Source organism: Stegodyphus dumicola, chromosome 9 (genome assembly GCF_044657685.1).
Source record: "Stegodyphus dumicola isolate Sdum_Otavi_A_Nest chromosome 9, ASM4465768v1".
Taxonomy (NCBI): domain Eukaryota; kingdom Metazoa; phylum Arthropoda; class Arachnida; order Araneae; family Eresidae; genus Stegodyphus; species Stegodyphus dumicola.
The window spans coordinates 48,385,366-48,405,963 of record NC_140776.1 but is presented as its reverse complement, the minus strand read 5'-3'; the positions used below and the strand labels follow the sequence as shown (position 1 = coordinate 48,405,963).

At 32.6% G+C, this 20,598-nt stretch overlaps 2 protein-coding genes across 5 annotated transcripts in view; both read left to right on the top strand.

Moving 5' to 3' along the window:
* LOC118191598 (AP-4 complex accessory subunit tepsin-like) overlaps positions 1-3,347 on the top strand; it is a 72,310-nt gene extending 68,963 nt beyond the window's left edge. For all 4 annotated transcript variants that reach the window (XM_035362415.2, XM_085823417.1, XM_035362414.2 and 1 more), the window contains 2 exons: positions 2,800-2,870; positions 3,200-3,347. In XM_035362415.2, coding sequence (XP_035218306.1) covers positions 2,800-2,862 — 63 coding nt within the window. In that variant the 3' untranslated portion in view covers positions 2,863-2,870; positions 3,200-3,347. The remainder of the gene's footprint in view (positions 1-2,799; positions 2,871-3,199) is intronic.
* Positions 3,348-16,392: 13,045 nt separating this feature from the next.
* Positions 16,393-20,598, top strand: part of LOC118193417 (uncharacterized) — a 255,341-nt gene continuing 251,135 nt past the window's right edge. The window contains exon 1 of the mRNA XM_085823415.1: positions 16,393-16,555. The gene's annotated coding sequence lies outside the window, so the exon portion shown is untranslated. The remainder of the gene's footprint in view (positions 16,556-20,598) is intronic.

Below are 20,598 nucleotides of genomic sequence, written 5' to 3'. Positions count from 1 at the left end.
GATCTGAAAACTAGAATCTATTTAACAATAAAAGTATCAGAACTCACCAGTAGTTTGCAATAAATTTGAATTCATTCAGCAAAAATTATCTGCTTCAACTTTGGCATGTTCTTTGCCATGTAACAAGTAATATGATTGGCCCAAACAATTGAAACGAAACATTATAAATTGGGTCAATAAATATGTATATCATATATCTAGGCTTAGGCTCTATGTCAGTCATTTTATGCGATAAATAAGTAAGTGAAACGTTAAGTAACGATAAGTAAGTAAGAACAGACTAAAGCACTTATTTTACATAGTATCATTTTATTGTGATTATTGATTAAGGAAGTAATATTTTAGTCGCATGCCGGCTAATAAGACTCTGCATGCCGACTGTGGCATGTGTACCATAGGTTCGCTATCACTGTTCTATGGTCTCAATCAGTGACGTGTAGCTAGAGGGCGGTAGAAGAGAGACTCTGCCCTGGACAGCTTTTTTACGGGGCTATATTTTTTTTTTATGTGAAACATATTAAAGAGATTAGTCATATGAATTTTTGCAGGGAATAAAAAAATCTGAAAGGTTTTTCAGATTTTAAAATATGTCCAAAAAGGGCACATTTTTTTAACACTTTGTGTGTTACCTTTATTTATTGAATATCATGTTCTTTGCACTTAAACCATAAAATTCAGTTCAACAGCAATGTTGCAAAATAATTTTAAAATGAGCATATCTTTAGAATCTCTGATACACAGTTTGGCATCTTAAGACAAGCAAGTGGTGTTATGAAAAGAACTTCAAGAATGTGATTGATGGTTTTATTAGTGGGAAAAGAAGCAAAATAGCAGTTAAAATATTATGATTAAAATTTTATTTAAAAAAATTAACAGTTTTTTTTTTTTTTTTTTTGTTGTTGTTTGTTTTTGTTTAAATTTTCTTATATGTTACTTCGGTACTTCATAGATTTGATTTTCGGTGTACTTTGAGAAGGGGGCAAATGGACCACCCTGGGTAGCAAAAACACTGGCTGTGTACTGGTCCCAAAAGCTTGTCTGTCATGTTTTGGGGGATAATACATTTTCAAAAGATACAAAAGTAATGAAGGTGAACCTACTTAACATGATCTAATTTGTGCAAGAATGAAATATTATACTTGTTATTGCAAAGTAGAATATTACAGAATTTCAAAATAATTAATATTAAAATCAAGTAGTTATCCATTTTGCTGTTTTTCAGATTTGGTTAATACAGTCAAAAGTCTTTATTCTGGACGTCCATAATCCGGAATGATCTATGATCCGGACCTCAAAGCTACACACTTTATGCTCATGCACGTTTAATGTATAACGGACAGTATAAGCTAAGCTAAAATTATCTAATTATCTATTTCAGTTAATGTTGCAGATTGCGTTGTTTCTTAATCTTCTAATTGGATCCGGCTATTGGATCTTCTAATTTGCAGACTGTTAGAGCAATTTTATAAAAGTAAGCTTGAACTTTCGATTATGTCAAAAAGAATTTTCGATTCTGGAGCTGCCAAAGTATCTACAAAGCGAAAGCATGTTTCAATATCCATCAAACAAAAAGGGGAATTTCTGAAAAAAATGGATAAAGGCATATCCTTTGTTTCTCTAACCATTCCGAAATCCGTTTATCAATTTCACGTCGCGACGCGCAATGAACTGGACGTTGATCTGTCAGCACTATCCTTATCTTCAGAGCAGATGTTTTTATTTTATTCGGCTTATAATTCCTTACTAAATGTAGTATTTCATCTCAATGTACTCCGTCCGTATGATTTAAATCAAATTCCTCGTCATTATACATATCACAAATACACATCAAATAGTTTTCTGGTTGCAATTTTCTAATTTCGACTATGCGCAATGCACGCACTAAAAGAAATGTTTAATAAAGTAAACAAATAAATATTAAGCTTTTTTTTTTTGGTAAAATTTGATATCCTTTAGATCATAATTGCTCTTCATGTCATAAATTACGGTTCATATTTTTAATTGTATAATTTCTGCATGCCAATTTACCAGATTTAAATTGATGATCTATAATCCGGAAAAGCCGATAATCCGGAATCGCCGAAGTCTCCACGAGTCCGGATTAAAGACTTTTGACTGCAATTTATTATGACATGAATCAAATAAAATATATTGCTTAATAATGGTATGATCACTTTGACTTCCCCTCTCTATTTCATTTTCATAAGTGTATCATAGCACATTAACCATTATCATACTCATTAGTCTTTAAATTATGTCATTATTCTTCATATTCAAAATGCAATAAATCCGGGCATTATGACTATCTCCCTGAAATAACCACTTCTGAAAGTGATCAGTATTTCTGAGGACATAAACAAGCACTAATGCAGAATTTCACTTCTGTAAGATGACAACCACCACCACATGCACAGTCATCTTAGAGAGAATTATAATTTTTCTTTGTGCCTAGTCTCTTTCAATAAAAACCTCAGCATGTCACTGAAAGGTATAGTGAATATGGTTATTTTAAATGGTAATGTTAAAACACTTTTCCAGTTTATATTGTATATTATTTTATATTATTTGTTTTAAATATAGTTTTGGACCAACATTGGAAGTATTCATTTGTTTTATCTTGTTTAAAGTAAGAGGAATTAAAATTATTTTTGCTGTTATTATAAGATAAAATAATTTGTTAATGAAGTAATTAATCTCATTTTTATAGAGCATCTGAGTAATTTAGAAAAATTCTTTATATGTATTATTTTTAGTAACACTATATTTATATTTTCAGTAACACTGTGTTATTACTTACAGTTGTCTCTAATTGTGCATTGTCTGAGTAAACATCAGCAAAAACAAGGTATAGAACCGAATTGACCAGTCAGGTAATTAGTATTCATAAAAATCAAGTTTAATAGGCTGTTGTTTAGTGCATTTTTAAAAGCATGCTACCGTATGCCTGTTTTAAATGCTACCTTTCAAATACGAAGCAGTTAGTGGTTTCAAATATAATTTAAAATGGAAGTAATGAATGTTGTTTTAAAACCTTTTTGAAAGTTATTTTCTTGAGAATGAAACATAACACTTTCTCCTGTTACAAAACTAATATGCACTGTAGTGCATTTTATATGTTATTTATTTATTTTGCTGATCTTAAATTCTGAATGTTTTTGAATTTTCTTTTACTTTCTCAAATAAATTTCTTATATTTCAGACTGCTTTACTTGATGATCATATCTAAATGAAGAATCTTGAATATTTCTATCCTATACTGAGATGAGCTTGAAGTTGAAACTGTGATTTCTGTCTAATTTATTCCTTTTATTGATTTGTAAATAAATTTTATAATTTTTTTCTACTAACTATTTTTACTATCTTTTGAGAACTTCCATGTTTGAGTGTCTAAACAATATTTATAAATAAATATTTTTCAAGTTTTAAACTGGTAATAAGCATAATTAAATTGGAAATAATATTCAGGGCTTTTAATATAAAGAAACATTTTAATTATAGAAGAGCTAATTTCAAAATCATTATATAATGTATGATTTATTTTAGGTTCTAGCATTTGAATTCCTTTTATTTATATATTGTAATGGCGAAACTTAAGGAAATTGAAATGGAAGTCATGAGTGTGGGTATTCTCAGCAAATATGTTATAAATAATCTTCCAAAGTGAATACACGAACTTCAGTACTCACAGACTGATTTAAAAGTCATTAGTTGTAAATACATCTGAGCAGTGTTTTTTTTTGGGGGGGAGGGGTGTCTGTATGCCCATTTTTAATTATTACTTTTTTTTTTGTTAAGGATAATTTTTTTTTTTTTGGTATGCTTGTTTTTGATTATTTCTTTTTAACATTTTGGATATGCCATATAACAATGTTCATATCCCATTTGTAATTTAAAATAGTTTTGTAGAAATAATATGAAATTAGACTTAGAAATAATTCTATGAGAAAATCAAAATTATTAGAAATCAGAGTTAATTAAAATGCACTGAAACTAATTTTGTAAATCCAACATCAATATTGTAATATTTTAATGAAAAACAAGTATATGATTTCTTAAACCAAAAATTAATTTAAAAGTATCTAATTTAACATATATTCAAGAGAAAACCAAGAATACATTTTAAAATCATTTAATAGTTGAATGAGAGTAAAAATTGCTTTAAATTGTTTATAGTTTATGTTTAAAGTGACATATGTAATCTTTGAAAATTTCATTCTTGTTTCAGCATAGGAAAAGCTATTGAGTGCTGACTTTGCAACTCCAATTTTCACATTATGTGTTACTTATTTAGTAATTTGCTAATGGAATATGGTGTATCATTGAATGAGCTGATGATTTCTGTATGCAGCTTTCAATGAATATGAACTTTCTGAAAAAGGAAAGGATTCAGTGAATTTCTAAGAATTTTATTCAGAAAAATATGTTTTGTTAGACTTGATCATGGTGACTTATAGTGGAGATGCACAGGAAATTAAGATGTAAGTTGTGAGTGTGGGTATTATCAGCACATATGTTATAAATTGAATACATTAACTTCCATACTGACACACTGATCTAAAAGCTGTAAGTTGTAAATATATTTAAGCATTTAAAGTAGTTAAACTGTAGTTGATATTTAGAATACTTTTGTCTTCTTAAGTCATCTAATTAGTGCAGTTGATTATATCTGCACATAAGGTTTGTCATCATTTTATATGTATTTCCATCTTCTGTAATGCCTATTGTTTCATTCTCTGTGGTATCACCTATATTGTTCTTTTGAGGTATAGATCTTGAGCTTTCTGTAGTATCTCTCATGCAGTTATTATATTGTTATGAATTGCTATGGATTTCTGAATACAGTTACATGGCTGTTTTCCAATGAAGACATCTCATGCTGGTGAAATAGCTATTTGCCATAGCCGTTTTGGTTCAATTGATACTGAAAAGAACCAATATGCTAGTAATTTTTCCAATATTTGTAACTACTGCAAATGATGATGATGCATTGACCAACTCCTTACATTCACGATAGAGCAATGTGGGAATAATTTTCCTATTTTGCCTACTTTTCTCAAGAGATGGTGAATGATGTGCTCATTTATGAAGCAGTAGTAGCCAAAACCGATGCAATTACAGGTCAGCTGAACTCTGTATTTCAAGGTCATCTGGAATACTTTTTAAATATTTAAAAGCATGATTAAATAGTGAATACCATGAAACCTATTGACAACAAAGAAAAGCAGGGAGTGTTCTTTGCTGATACCTTGTCAAACTATTTGGCTTTCAAATGGGCCAAAGCAAAGCCTAGTATAGTACACTGTCATTGTCAGAGAGACTCATCGAGGTCCTATGTATCTTCTATCACAACCTGTACTCTGAGAAAACATGTACAAAAGAGTCTGAATAGCTCTAGGTTTGTGTCATGATTAATTACTTTCCTTTCTGAAAATAGAGAGCCAAGTGATCCTCAGCAGATAGGTTGTTGCTTATACTACCGGTGTAGCATTTGCTGTTGTATTTACTGGCGGCAACTATGCACCAATGGTTTTGATCTGCAAGCTATTAAAATCCAAGAAAAACTAAATTGTGTGTGATTTTTCAAATCTGAAGTTTACATTAGTGAAATTATTGTGCTCAAGTCTGAAGAAAGCTTTATCAAACAAGGGTAGAACTAATCCTGGTTCTGATGGAATCAACTGTATATAAGCATATCCCCTCTTAGACACTGGCCATCCTTTTGTTAACATCAAAATCATGGAAAGATACTAAGTGTCCCTCATATTATCAGCCTATAGCACTTACCTGCTGTATGTGCAAATTTCTTGAAAATAGGGTAAACTTCTGGCTAATCTATTACGTAGGCGAAGATGTAAACGAGAGATTGAGAGCGGCGAAATTAATATAGTTTTCCTGTGATAACTTGCATGAAATGCAACACTGGAGAATAGTTTCAAGAGTATGCAGGAAATTTATATTTTTTAATGAAAATAATTTTTTTATTCTCCTTCCCAGTCATTCAGAACACTGCATTGATTTTGAATGCAATTTTAGAAGAGACAAATAAGGTTAATTTTTCACTTTCTTTTTTTCAATAAGTTCAAAATTCCCCTCAAATTTCTCTTTGAAAAACAAGTGTAATATATACATAAAAAAAAAAAAAAAAAGTTTTAACCATAGTTTGGCACTAATTTCAAATGAAAAGTCTGAATGAATTTTGAATATAAAAAAACTCATGTCACAGGAAATAAAAATGCCTTTCTTCATCAAAAAGAAGCTATTCTGCATTCTTTACAGTTTTTATCGAAGACACAAATGTTTTGAAAGTTGAATTGATTCTCATAAAGTTTTTAGGTTTTCATTTATGTAAAATACTTTGGCAGCCTATCTCTGCAATTGTAAATAACTTTCTGTAGCAGTAAAATACTTATTATTAATATAGCTGCTGTTATCAAAACAATAGTACAATAAATTGGTATAAAAAACAAGTGTATGTAGGTAAATAGAAGTGTAAAAGTAACATCATGCGAATTAATTAATTATTATTTTAATTTTGAATGCAAGAACATTTAAAGCTGAAAAGATACAACGAGATCAAGTAAATAAGTCACAAGTCTTTTGATGCTTTGCTAAACAATGACAAGAATTGTATATCTGTTTTGTGCAACTTGCACAATTTATAGCTAAGAAAAAAGTTTTGTGCTATTACTCTGTTATACTACTTCCTAAAGCACTGCATGAAGATAAAGAATAATACACACTTAATACAAACAAAAATTCATACTTCTTTTTCTTCAGTTGCACTACAGCCATCTCAATAATCTTCCTCTAATGAATCCAATCAGTCGCTACGATCCGCCAGCAATTGATTTTTAAAGTCTTGAAATCTGCCTTCATACAGATGAAGAAGGTAAGGATATTGTTCGAGATCTTCATCATTTCCTAGTACCTTCTACACTTGCAAAGGTCACTTTTTTAATAGGGTTTAAGTCGTTACATATAAAAATATGTCCAAGGCACCTGATACGATAAGATTTGATGACAATATTAGGTTGTTTGTATCTTCTGTTGATTTCATGGTTAAACAAAATTCTCCATCTATTATTTTCTCTAACTAGTATTAGAGTATTTGAAAGAGTATATAACATAAACTATATATAATATAGTTTATATAAATATATATTTTCTAACTATATTTTTTCTACCTTGATGCTCTGAGCCTTATTTGTTTCGGAGTATTTTTCTTTCAAAATAAATGTCTTTCTTCATTTGTTTTTGTTAATAGGAAGCATTCACTTCTGCACAATATGATAGGTCTAATAAGAGTTGTATAAAGACATTTTTTTGTCTTGAAGTTTAATAATTTAGACATTCATAAATTCTTTAAACCATATATCTGAACATTAACGTCTATTAGCTCTAAATAATCTATTGTCAATTTCAAATTTAACATTGTTATCTTTAGAGATGAAAGCACCAAGGTACATAAACTAAACAATGCCCTCGAAAGTTTTTTACAATTTATTTTTTAATGGCCGGGCGCTTTATTTAATAGACATTGTGTGCGAGTTTCATTGTGGAAGCACCTAATAGGTGGCCACCATTGTCTCCAATGAAGGGACGGACAGTTGCAACCATGCCTTCTCCGGGGTTCGAACTCGGACTCATCGCTACGGCAGTCAGTTTTGGTGACTAACCCACTATACCGGTTAAGCGGCAACACCCTCGAAAGTATACGAATTTATTTGGAATGGGAGGGGATTATGTGATGTACTTACTACTGCTGTAAATTTTGTTTTACTCTCATTAAGGGTTAGTCCAATGTTTCTGGATGCAGACTGTAGAGAAATAAAAGTCTTCTTAACTGCTTATTTACTTCTGCCAATAATGTCGAATTCATTAGTGTACGCTAGTAACTGTATAGATCTCTGAAAAATGGTGCCTCTAGTTATAATTCCGGCATCTCTAATAGCCTTTGCAAGGGCGATATTAAAAAACATGCATCACTTTAAATCAATACTTCACCGATTACAGTATTTCTGTGTCCTTTTACGTATTTGAAGAACTGAAAAAATGTTATTCGGTTATTTTCGTCCGCCGTTATTCAGTTATTTTCGCCTACCCTTAAACATAGTGGGGAACTGTAGGGGCCTTCTGTCTCGAATTTGCGAGGTCCTTGTTTTCTTTTTGTTTGTGTAACACTGGCGAGCCAAAGCATTATGATCATCCCCACATTTTTCAACGAACTCGTCTGGATAATGTCGAGGGCACGTGAGTAAGTGGGAATGTCGTTTAACTGCTGGTGGGAGAAGGTAAGGAATCATTCGTGCACTTAACTTCTGCGAGTGATTGGAAAGGCTGCTGATCTAAGTGAATTTCATAGAGGGCGGATTGTAATGGCCACGGTGTTGAACGACCACGAATCATTAAAGAAGAAGAACATCGGAGACTGTGCCGCTTTATACAGAAAAATCGGCGCCAGACAGTAGCTCAGTTGACAGCCCAGTACAATGCAAATCCAGGAGCAAGTGTTTCGGAACAAACAAGTTCAGCGGATACTGTTGGATGTGGGATTGCGGAGCACACGCCCCATTCGTGTGGCTCTATTGTCCAAGTGTCATTGACAACTATGCTTACAGTATGCCCGGGAACATAAAAACTGGACCATTGATAAGTGGAAGACAGTAACCTGGTCGGATGAATCACGATTAATTCATCTCTTCAATAGTGATGTGAGGATATGCCGTCTTCCAGGCGAACAGTTGCTCCCGCCCTGTACAGTGCACAGGCTGGTGATGGCAGTATTATGCTTTGTGGTACGTTCTCATGGCCGACTTTGAAACCCTTAGTTGTAATAGAACAGACCATGAAAACTGCTGACTATCTGAACATAACTTCGGATCAGTTGCTCTTACATAGCGTCTTTCCAGCTGGAAATGGAATCTTCTGGTAGGACAATGCCCCATGTCATAAGGCTGGAATTGTGTGTGAATAGTTCGAGGAGAATAAGAATGAATTCCAGTTAATGTCCTGGCCACCTAACTCACCGGATCTTAATCCGATAGAGCACATTTATGATGTCATGGAGCGGCTGCTGAGAGAACAAACAGCACGGTGTTGAAATATCTCAAATTTGCGTGACCGCTGCTTAGATATTTGGTATAACATGTCTCCAGTTATCTACTAAGAACTTGTGGCATCTATGGCAAGTCGATTTGCAGTTGTTTTGCAGACCGGAGATCGCGCAACGCGTTAATTGAGTAAATTGTCATACTATTTTCCCCTTCAGTGCATTTATTCCAAGAAAAGCTGCGATCATGCGATCGCAGCTTTTCTTGGAATAAATGCAGCTTATGATCATGCGAGTCGTAATCAGACTTTGACTAATATTTAAATTGTACAGTTGTAGAGACATTAGTTTTTTTTTTTTTTTTTTTTTTTTTTTTTTTTTTTTAAGCAGGACACATGAAAAATGAGTCATGCCCTCGCCGGGTCTCGAACCTGGAGCTCTCGAATACGCGCCGAGTATCGTTACACCACGAAGGCATGCAGAAAGGAGGAAGAAAATGCCTTATACAATGAAACACGAAATAAAAGTTACTTATTTTGAAAGTTCCGTTGAGATAGCATTAATATAAAAACAGTATAACGAAGTTCTTAACAAAATTAGAATATTTTGCCAGAATTAACTTTACGCCTGCCACACACACACACACACACACACCCCAAAAAATTACGTGATACGAAACTTGATTGCAATTTTTATATTTAGATGGGCTGAATTGAAATAAAACGTTCTATTTTTTCCATGTGTCAAACAAAAGTTTGAATTTGTCGTCTAATGTTATTAGAATTCCTTAGCTTGAATCTACAGCATGTTGCGAAAACAAAGGATTAAAACTGATAAGAAATATATTCGATTATTATTGATAATGTTTAAAAAAAATTCTAAATTTCTTTTTTCTAAATTCAAATTCATTCTAAATTCTAAGCATACTTGGTTCTAAGTTATAGTTTATGGAAATCAGTGCAGTACACTAAACTTAAATATTGGGAAGAGCATTTTTTTTTTTTTTTCCCCTACTGACCTTGCCCCAGATTAAGTTTGCTTTTTGTCTAATTTTAAATCTTACTTATGCGTACTTTTCTTCCAGTTTGAAATTCCTTTTAATTTTGAAAGATAGTAGATCGTTTAGGTGGGGGAAAATGAAGATAAATAAGTACAAATTTACAGTTTCATCAATTCATTTGAGTTTGCAATTAATTAAGAAAAAATGTGCATGATATATTGTTCTACTCATACACGTCTAATTTACCTGGTATAATCGTCGACGCTAGTCCGTGCTATCTAATTGGATACGATGCCAGTGGCAAAAATGATCCAATACGCAACTGGACAATTTCGAAGGATTACAGTTTTCTACTTTTTTTTATAGCCTCAAATTTCGCTTCTGTCACTGTCCGCAGAATACTATGAATTCTTGAATCAAATAGGATCATGAATGCAGTTCGTAAATTTAAATTTAAAGAAAATACGTACAGAATTATAGTTTTTATTTAAGTATTTTGTATATATTAAGGAAATGTTAGCATTTAAGCTCGCTACTTTCACAAAATGGCTATGATAAGTTTTTTTCAGACTTTTGGAATCACGTGATTTCAAGGAAACATTGTCTTTCCCATAAGCTATTTGTCATTGTTTGACCTTACTAGTCTAAGGTCGAATTAATTTCTCCTTCAGGGGTTAGGGAAATTCATGCCCGATTGTTAATTCTTGGTTTAACAGAAACAGATGTCTAGCATCACGACTTCCCCTTTTAATCTTTAAAGCTTACCTTACTTTTATAAAATTTTTAAAAGAACTTTAATTAAAACTTCTAGTTCCTCTCTTTTCTTACCCAATCAATATAACAAGATCATGTTTTCTTCCGTCAAAAGGCTGACAAAAAAAGTGCTCAGTTTAAGAAATCTGAAGAATTAATTTATTCTGCTTTCATATTTCTTCAGAAATGGCTAGATATTTAAAGTCAGGAAAATTTATGATGGAAAAGACTTGAAAAGAGGAAACAAAAAAGAGATTGTTTTATATTTTTCCTCCGGAATTTTTTTTTTTTTTTTTTTTTTAATCCAAGCTACTACCCTCAAGCTATACACACAGAACATTATTCTGCATAATCTTGAGTGTTCCATTATTAAAAACCTCAGCTGTTGTAGTTCATATAAAAAAGCGTGCGAAGTGCAGCGTTGTATACAAGTAAAACACGCAGTACATTTCTCTATATACTGTGGGTTTCTCACCCTTTCAACAACACTTTTTTTTTTTTTTTTTCCGCAAGCGAGATTCACGCCGAACTTTCTGAGAGATTTTCGGTTTTTATTAAATTAAAAAAATACTTAAGTTAAAATTTAAAATGTGATAATGGAAAGATGAATTTTTATTTGGTTTTTATAATTTGCTATTGTTTATCGAATTATTTAGAGAACAAAGGGATTTTGAAAAGCATTATATAGGTATAAAATCCACTTTAGCTTTAGGGTGATGAATTTTCATCAGAAAAAACACATTCAAAGTAACCGTTATTTTGAAGATGTGAATTAATAAAAAGCTCTCTAAATTTTGTTTCGAGTTGTATTTTAGTCGTCATTCTTTACGTTTTAACATTCAAAACAGTGGTAATATTTTAAATCAGCAAAATGTTAATTCCTAAGAAAACTGTCTTCGAAATGAATCACTATAAGCAGTAAATGTACCTTTTTAGAACTTGATTAGACGTCCAAAGTATATATTTATTGGAGAACTTTAATATCAACTATACTTACGTACTTCCCATTTTCGAAGCTAAAAATTTCATTTCATGTCGCATTAAATTTACTTGAAAATGCTTTTTCGACAACTGGAAGCTGAAGCCGAATTCAACTGAGATATCCTCTTATCTCGTTATCAAGTTAAAAATGAGCAATTAAAAAATTTTCCTACAGTTTTAGGAATAATAAAAAATAAACAAATAAATAAAAATAATCGAAATTAAAAATAAAAATAAAATAAAATAAAGTTTGAAAAGAGAGCTTAGTTGCATCATTCGTTGGTAAACTAAGATGCCAACTTTTTTGATCATATCAAAAGATAGGAGGATTATTCGAACTGCCTAACGAAAGGCATGCCTTCATGAAATATTTTCTAAGGAAAACTGAGTCCTTTTCACATTAAGCACGAGAAAATCATGGGAAAGGTCTATCAAGCTAACATGTTCGGCGTGATATAAATACGGATAGAAATGATAGTGTTTAGCGGTTCTCAACTATTCAGCTCATGGTGGGCTTTATTTTTCGTATTTCAAGAATTAATTATGAGTATATAAACTTTTAAAAAATCATGCAGTATCAGTTGAAAAGTCTCCATACACCCTGCAAAGCAACATTATTTCAAAACTACAGGGATTAATGATTTGTGATATTTCTTATAAGTATATGCAGTGCATACGTATGTACGCATATATATTAAGTAATTATTAACTCTTAATAACAACAAAAAGGTAGTGAATACTTGTAGCAACACATAGGCATTTACTGTAATGTATAATACGGATAATGCAGACTTCAGTGAACGTTCAAAATAATGTCCTCCTTCTGCTTGGATGTATTCTTCAAGCAGCGGGAAAGGTTTTCATGATGCTTCATCTCAACATGTCATGAGAAATAACAGTTATACTTAATAATAGTTAAAATGCAATCATACTTGTTCTTATTATTACATTGTTCTGTTGGAATCACACTATACCCTCGGTCTATCTTGTCCACAATTCTGCTGATTTTCACTGATCCGCTGCAATGTCCATTAAGTGTTCTGTGACAGAGATTATTCTAATGAAGTCTTTGATTGCACAATCCGAAACTACACTGGTTAACTGTACTATGGTATAATAATTGCTTGACTACCTGGATGTAAATATGCCACACATGCATACACAGTGCTAGACATAAATAAAAGCACACTTTGACTTTTCTCAAAAGTTGGGGAAAAAATTGTAAAAGTTCTTTATTTTTATTAAAACATGTATTATTTATACAGTCTTCAAAATGCTATAAAGATAACTGCAAAATGTTAGATTAAAATTTAAAATTATTAGCTGACAAAAACAAATAGAGCATTTCAACCTATCAAAATGAAGGACAGAAACGAAAGAACAGTGATGAAAATATCAGAACAAACTACAGTCAATAATGTTTTGGTGAATCCTCTGTTTTTGACAACAGCCTTGAGCTTATTTGGAATGGAATTCTCCAATGTTTTCGTTGTTTCAGAAGACATTTTGTTCCCTTCTTCTGGAAGAAGCCTTCTCAAATCGTCCGCATTCAATATATCGCGTTTCCTTACTGTGTTGCCAAGTTCTTTCCATATTCGATGGGAAGTCAGAGGATTGAGGTAGATGGTTGAGAGTGTGGGGCGTATGATAGAGTAAGCACAAACGATACTATGTGCAGTACATTTGGGGATCATTGTTCTGTTGGCAGTAGTATTGCATAAATGAAGCTCACGGGCACTTTGTTGTAGATTTCTCTTAAAGATTTTCAAATAGACTTATCGGCTTATGATGCCATCAATGAACTGAAGATTGCGGACACCCAACATGTAGTCCTATTTTATCACACTTTTGCTTCCATGTTTATGTTGCTTGAATGCGCTACTCTAGTAGTTCAGTTTTAGGTTTTCTCTAGGTTTCTAGGAAGTTAAATTTCTTCCATTGCAACGAATTAAAGAGAATTTACTTTCACCAGAAAACAATACATTAGACCAATTGGGCATGTTTCCTGTGAAAAATGCTGGAAAATATGAAATAATGCGCAAACCGTACTATATAAATCCGAAACTATGTTGTCAGAGAATGTAGTATGGAGACACGGTGTAAAATAGAATATAACGAAATCTCTTTGGACTAATGCACAACTATCCGACAATATTCACTAGCTCATAACAAGAGTACCTAATGAAGTATCTACAAAAGGCTGAAAAACAGTCAAGTCTTTTATACTGAAAGAAATGAATATATATAGAACAACTTGAAATTTTGAAAGTCATGAAAATTAACCCATGGTTGACTATTGGTCTTACTTCACCACTTGGGATCAGTAATGCTATACTTGTTTATTCTTGCTTTAATAAGAGAGAGATTGACTGATGCATTAAAAAGCACGAAGTTCTTATAATATAAATTCTAAGGATTTTTTCATACTCTTCCGAATTTCTACTCGAATTATTTTTACTAAGCATTGCTGATATCATAAAATGCAAAGATACCACAAATAAAGATTTTCTTGTATGTTCACAGTTGCGGAAACGGATGCATTTTGATGCGTCATGTAGATTTCAGCGGTTCTCAACCTTTTGACTAAAGCGTATCGCCTAAACAAAAATTGAAAACCTTTAGTACCACCATTACAAAGTACTACTACCACCACCTCTCTTGAACAGAGCTCAGATCGCATAAATTTACGAGTGTTAGAGAAAAAAACTCAATCAGGATGTTGGGGTTTTAATTTTTGAATCCAATAGTTAAAAATACTTTGCTTCTTCGCGTACCACCTTTTTCTTCTGCGTACCACCAGTGATACGCTTACCATGGATTGATAACTCCTGGATTATATGATTATGCACACTGGAGCACTTTTAAGAGCATTTCAGATGAACGGTATTGTAGCAATAACAAATCTAAGAATCAGTTTAAACATTGAACAATTTAAACATTTATATTATTTAACAATTCACACTTGCTGAAGTTAAAAATATTACTTGCTGCAACCTCATGAAAACATGGCCGTCCAAAATTCAGTAATCTTTAAAAATAATGATAGCAACAACAATAATAAATAAAAATATGTAAATAAATAACAAAAATTAATTTGAAAGGGTTCAGATTATAACGATCGCCCCAAAAGGCTCTTTTAAACTTTAATATGATTTATCAGTAGTTTTAATCAATAGCGAAACATTTTAAACGATATTAGATAAATATACAATTAGACTAATATGGAAACATTATATATGTTATGTACATTTAAAAAGGGAAAAAATGTACAACGTATTTCTATAAAAATATTGAATCCTTTTAATTAGTTATATCATGAATTAAATACAGTTTTATTTATATCAATTAGATCAAGCAGAAAAATAATATTCTTAAGAATTTGCACTTTTTGCTTCTGGATAGCTTAGTTTGTTAATCAAAAACAGACAATTTCTATTTGGAAGATAAATATCTAAAATAACTAAATGTATAATAAATAAATATCTTACATTTTGCCGAATGGCAACAAATCGAATGAAAAATGAAGCAACACATTTATAGTGAATCAGCAAACACACACACATACCCCCTTCCCCCCCCAAATCTGAAAGTTTTCAGATTTTTTATTACGCCCAAAGGAGAGTGTTTTTACGTTTCGCTTGTTAAATATGTTTTTCTCACTTGAGCCATAAAATTCAATGCAACAGCAATAACACAAAGTATTTAAAAGAGCCTATCTTTATAATTTCGGATACAGTCTCGCGCGCTGGAGATAAAAAGTTTTCCCCCCTCCGCATAGTGTTGCCATTGCTCGCTTTGAAATCGTTGAGTTTTTTAATCAAAAGCTCATAAATGCTTTACAAAATATGAAATAGATAATAAAACAAATTCTAAATTTGGGCTTCCAGATGCCTATATTCGAGTGGAGACGTACTTTATTCAAAATTTGGTTGCTCTAGGTACCGTTGTTTTATCGCAATGCGAGAAACATACATACATTTATTCAGAGTCTTCATTATGTAATATTTTTAAATATAATGCAGGGCTCTAATATTTGGTGGCAACAATTTAAAAAGTGATTCGCCGTTTATAGTGAATCAACGCAAAATGCCGAAACGAAATTAATAGCCCTTCTAGGCAAATTGCCCCTTTGGACTGAAAAGAAAGAAAGACACCACTGATGTCAATCAATCTTCAAAGCGTAAATTAAATTTTGATGCGACGGGCCAACTGAGAACAACATATTTTGTATTTTGCGAATTTCGAACATGTTTATTGTCATTATACTAAAAGACATTTAAATTAGAATTATTATGCATTATAATAATCAAAATATATAAACATTTATAACTATTAAATTAAGCGAAAAGGGATATTATTTATTTCTGTACAATAATTCTTTTACATGCAACAAACGCTTCGGGAAAATAATATCACGTATGTCTTTCTCTTTTATCTAGAGAAATCATTATTCTACCAGTAAACAGCAAAACTGGAACAATGATTGCGAAACGAGGTTGATGTGATTAAAAAAAAAGAAAGAAAAATGAATAAATAGAGTTAGAATGTTCGATATTAGATCATCGTACTAACCTATAGCCACCTGCCGGTATGTCAGCGCGAGTCTACTCTTTTTTGATACATAATATCATGGTCTCGTTTTTGTTAAGAACTGCACATGTTGTTTTCTTGCAACTGAGTGAAGGCAGTCTGCAAAAATAAGGATTATAAAATATAATATAGAAATCTCAAGCGGTATTCTTCTTATTTCTTTCAAGCCTCCTATCTAAAAGGTGAGTGTACTTGACAGAAATTTATATCCTGATAACTTATCTAAAAGAATAAAAAGAAATGATTGCTGAAAATAGAACATACTTCGCTATGAGTTTAATTTCGGTTTGTATAGATCAGCACTTGGTTGTTTAGAAGATGCGATTACGGGTAAAATTAGATTAAGGTAAAGCTCTCGAGAGCTATATAGATTATGATAAGTGTTTTCGTGAAAGAATTCTGAAGAAAACTGTCTCATATTTCCGTAACGTATGAGAAGATTCACAGAAACTCTATGTGGCGTGTATATTCAATAACGACTAGATAGATGTCTGAATTACTGTTTGGTAGTCTCGTCAACTCGGTTGATTACAGGCACAAAAAGGAATCAAGGGAAAAAAAAAAAAGAAAAAAAAAAAAAAAAAAAACTTTTACAGTTAATAAGCAATTTATTCCATAACAGTGTAATTCAAAAATTCCTAATGTCTCTATAACCCTTTCTCTTACTGAAGCAGATAATCTCTATGAACATTAGTACTTCGACCCAGGCTCGAAACATAGTGCATGGATTGGTTGCATTAGCGTTTCCAGGGTTTTTCATATGTGTAATGGGAATGCGAGATAATTTGTGTTAGAAATACTTCTACAAAGGCAGCTCCGTTCTGATACGTAGCTCTTGCTTACTTTGCCTTGGTTAATATCAAACAACCAATCAACTAACCCTTTTCGAGAATCTGCTGTCTTGTTTATTGAATTTAAAGGTAAACTTTTGGTAGAAGTCTCTTCATTTGCCTTTTGATATGTTACTGCTACCCAAATGTCAAAATGTATATGCATATCTGTTGTTGTCGTTTCCATATTACATGGCAGAATTTTTGCCAGAGCCTAAGCCAAGGACAAGTTGGACTTCTTTTTTCCACCCCAATTCTGTGGGAGAGCACCTCGGGAGACGGTCTGGGGTCTCCCACCCCTCTCCTCTTCCATCAAACAACACTAGAGGACTTTGGACTCGCTGCATATTTAGAGTGCCCCTGTGCCGCACGGACACTATACATTTACAAATATCCATGCCTTCTACGGGATTCGAAGCCGGGGTCTTCGGTACCGCAGTAGTTTCCCTTAACCACTATACAGTCTGAGTGATTACATTCATATCTGCCAAACCTGAAATGCACTCTCTTGCAAAATTAAGATAATTTTTGAAATTATGTCTTTTTTTACGAAAGGTATTGAACCAAAGATGCCGCCATAATGCTGCCGAAGAATAAAGTGAATATTCAGGATTGAATTCGTAAGCTTACATGTGTATGTTTGGAGAACTGTGATTGTGGAGGGGATATAAGTGCATGATCGGTTTTTGAGTGCTCGTACTCCTTCCGCACATTTGACGTGCTTCTCGCAAGAGTTGGGTAAATTTTATAAGGTTTCATATAAAATGAGTAGCCACGAACGCATGGATGACGGAATGAGATGGAGAACTATTGGTAGATTGGAGGCAGGCCAATCACAAGCACAGGTAGCTATAGAGCTCCGTGTGACTCCCAGTATCGTCTGCAACTTGTGGAAACAGTTTCAGGGTATTGGACCATATCGAAAAGACCTGAGTCAATCTGAAAAGATTGACTAAGATTCACAACGACGAATGAGTTTCGTTATTTGGCACTTTCAGCGAGGCGACATAGGACTGTTGCAGCTTCACAGCTCTCACATGAGTTATATGCTTTCACTAGAAACTGAGTTTCAGAGTTTACAGATTTCCGAAGGCTTCATGAGATAAGGCTGATGGCAGAAGAGCCGCTGCTGGCATCCCGCTCACTACAGCACGCAAGACAGCGTATTTAGCATTGTGCAGACAACATGCGCCTTGGACCAGACTCCAGTGGAACACCATGCTTTTTCCAGATGAGTCGAGATTCAGACCGAGCACTGATTCTCGGCGTACCCTGCAACTTAAGAGAATCTGGAACACGATACCATCTCTCCCTCAGAAAAGAATTATTACAGTGGTAGAGTTGTAAGCGTTATGTTCGATGGCCGCACCCCTCTGCATGTGCTTGCCAAAGGCTCCCTGGCTGCTATGAGGCATAGATCTTAGAGATCTCTGTTTAAATTTTCAGGTTCGCAGTTGATTCTGAGTTCCTGTTAATGAACGACAACGCTCGTCTACTTAGGGCTCATCTGGTCGACGATTACTTGTAAAGTGAGGATATTGCCCGCATAAATCGGCCAGCCAGATCGCCTGACCTTAACCTTATAGAGAGTATGTCTAGGATGCTCTTAGGAAAGCAATTTCATCTCGCCATTCCACTCAGAACCATCCCTCAGTTGAAAATTGCTTTGCTGTAATCGATGACTTTTGAATGGTATATCTTCTTCCCTGTTGTAAACTTGTCACAGCAAGTTTCTGTAGTCACAGCAAATTTCATTAAAATCTGTCCATTAAGTTTTCAGAAGTTCGACGTAATATGCAAATTCTCTTAATTTTGCACACGAGTATCTAAAAACCGGGAGGTTTTCCTCAATGCTTAGCGCTGCTATTTCAAAAGAACTCCAGACTGACCTAAATTTTCGTTATAATGCATGATTCAGATTATTGAGGTATTTATAATGTGATTCTGATGTAGTATGTACTACAAATTACATGTTCTAAGCTCTTTAGTTAATGCCATTTTTAATTATCCTGCACTTCCATACTGAGAAAAAGCTGAGTATGGAAGAAAAACTTTTATTTATCAAAGTATTTTTAAATACGATGAAAATCAAATTAATAATCAACGTACATACTATCATGTACATAAACTTAATAATTTACCATATATTGACGTCAAATCAAATTAAATACAAATAATAAATCGTTAAACATTGGTTGAATCTTCTTAGAAAAATTCTACAAATATCTACTGCAGATAAAGTTAATTTAGATTAAATAAAATTTAATCAGAAAAATTATGTGCAAAATCGCTAAGGGTGGAGGAATGCAATTTGCATAATGTAAGTTTAATTTATTTAACAAAATTTATTTATTGCTTCGAAAGATTTACTTTCGTAACAAAAGCCAAAAATTAAAAATCAATAGATTCCATGATCTGTCGAGAGATAGGGAAATGTGATGAAGAAACCGAGAGAGTTGGCAGCTCTGTATGCTCGTGAATCTGAAGAATATATTCGAATATTTTGGGGAATTCATAGAAAGAATGTTGGATAAATGAATTAATTCAACGAATTTTCAGACTTAAAGTGCATTCTTTCATTAAATGACGAAACGTTCTCCCGTATGTGGAACGGATAAATTTGAAATGATTCCATAACTTGAATCCTATTCCGTAATGGATAACTGTAATTTTTATTATTTCGAACAATTGTTTATTCTCAAAAGTATTAAAATATACTTTTATTTCTTTTCATGTATTTCTGCATTTGCTCCGGTCTCTAAGTAGAAGACTGTACTTCCAGATAACAAATTCAAAATAATTTCTCAAAAAGAAATATAGAAATTTTTGTCTTAACCAACCTATACTTATATGTAATATTTTCAGTTAAAAAATTTGATGTTGACTTTTCAGTGAGTAAGGATGAATTAGGATCCCCCACAACATGTTTTTACAATTTTTACAGTGATGTCTACCTGTCTGTATCTTTGTATGTGTGTGATGATTTTTTCTTCAACAATAAACTATTGTAAAAAGCATACAAAAATTTCTGTTTTCGTATTAAAGTTTTCTATTTTCATATAAAGAGTTGATTAGCTTTTGGGTAAAATTGGATAACCAGAAGTTTATCTGAAGTCCTTAATAGTCTTTAATGGACATCCGGAAGTGGTATTTTACTTGATGTTGTAACAGTTTTTAATGAAAAATTATATTAAAATATAATTCAAAATTGATAAACAAGAAGTTACTTTACTTAAAGCTCTGAACAGACTTTCTCAAAAACTATACTTTCAGATAACTCAAAACTTATCAAATTTGGTACTTAAAATTACTTAAAATAAGTATGTGACTGAGAATAATATATTACATTTATAAATATTAAATTTATATTCTTGGAATTATACTAAATGCACTTT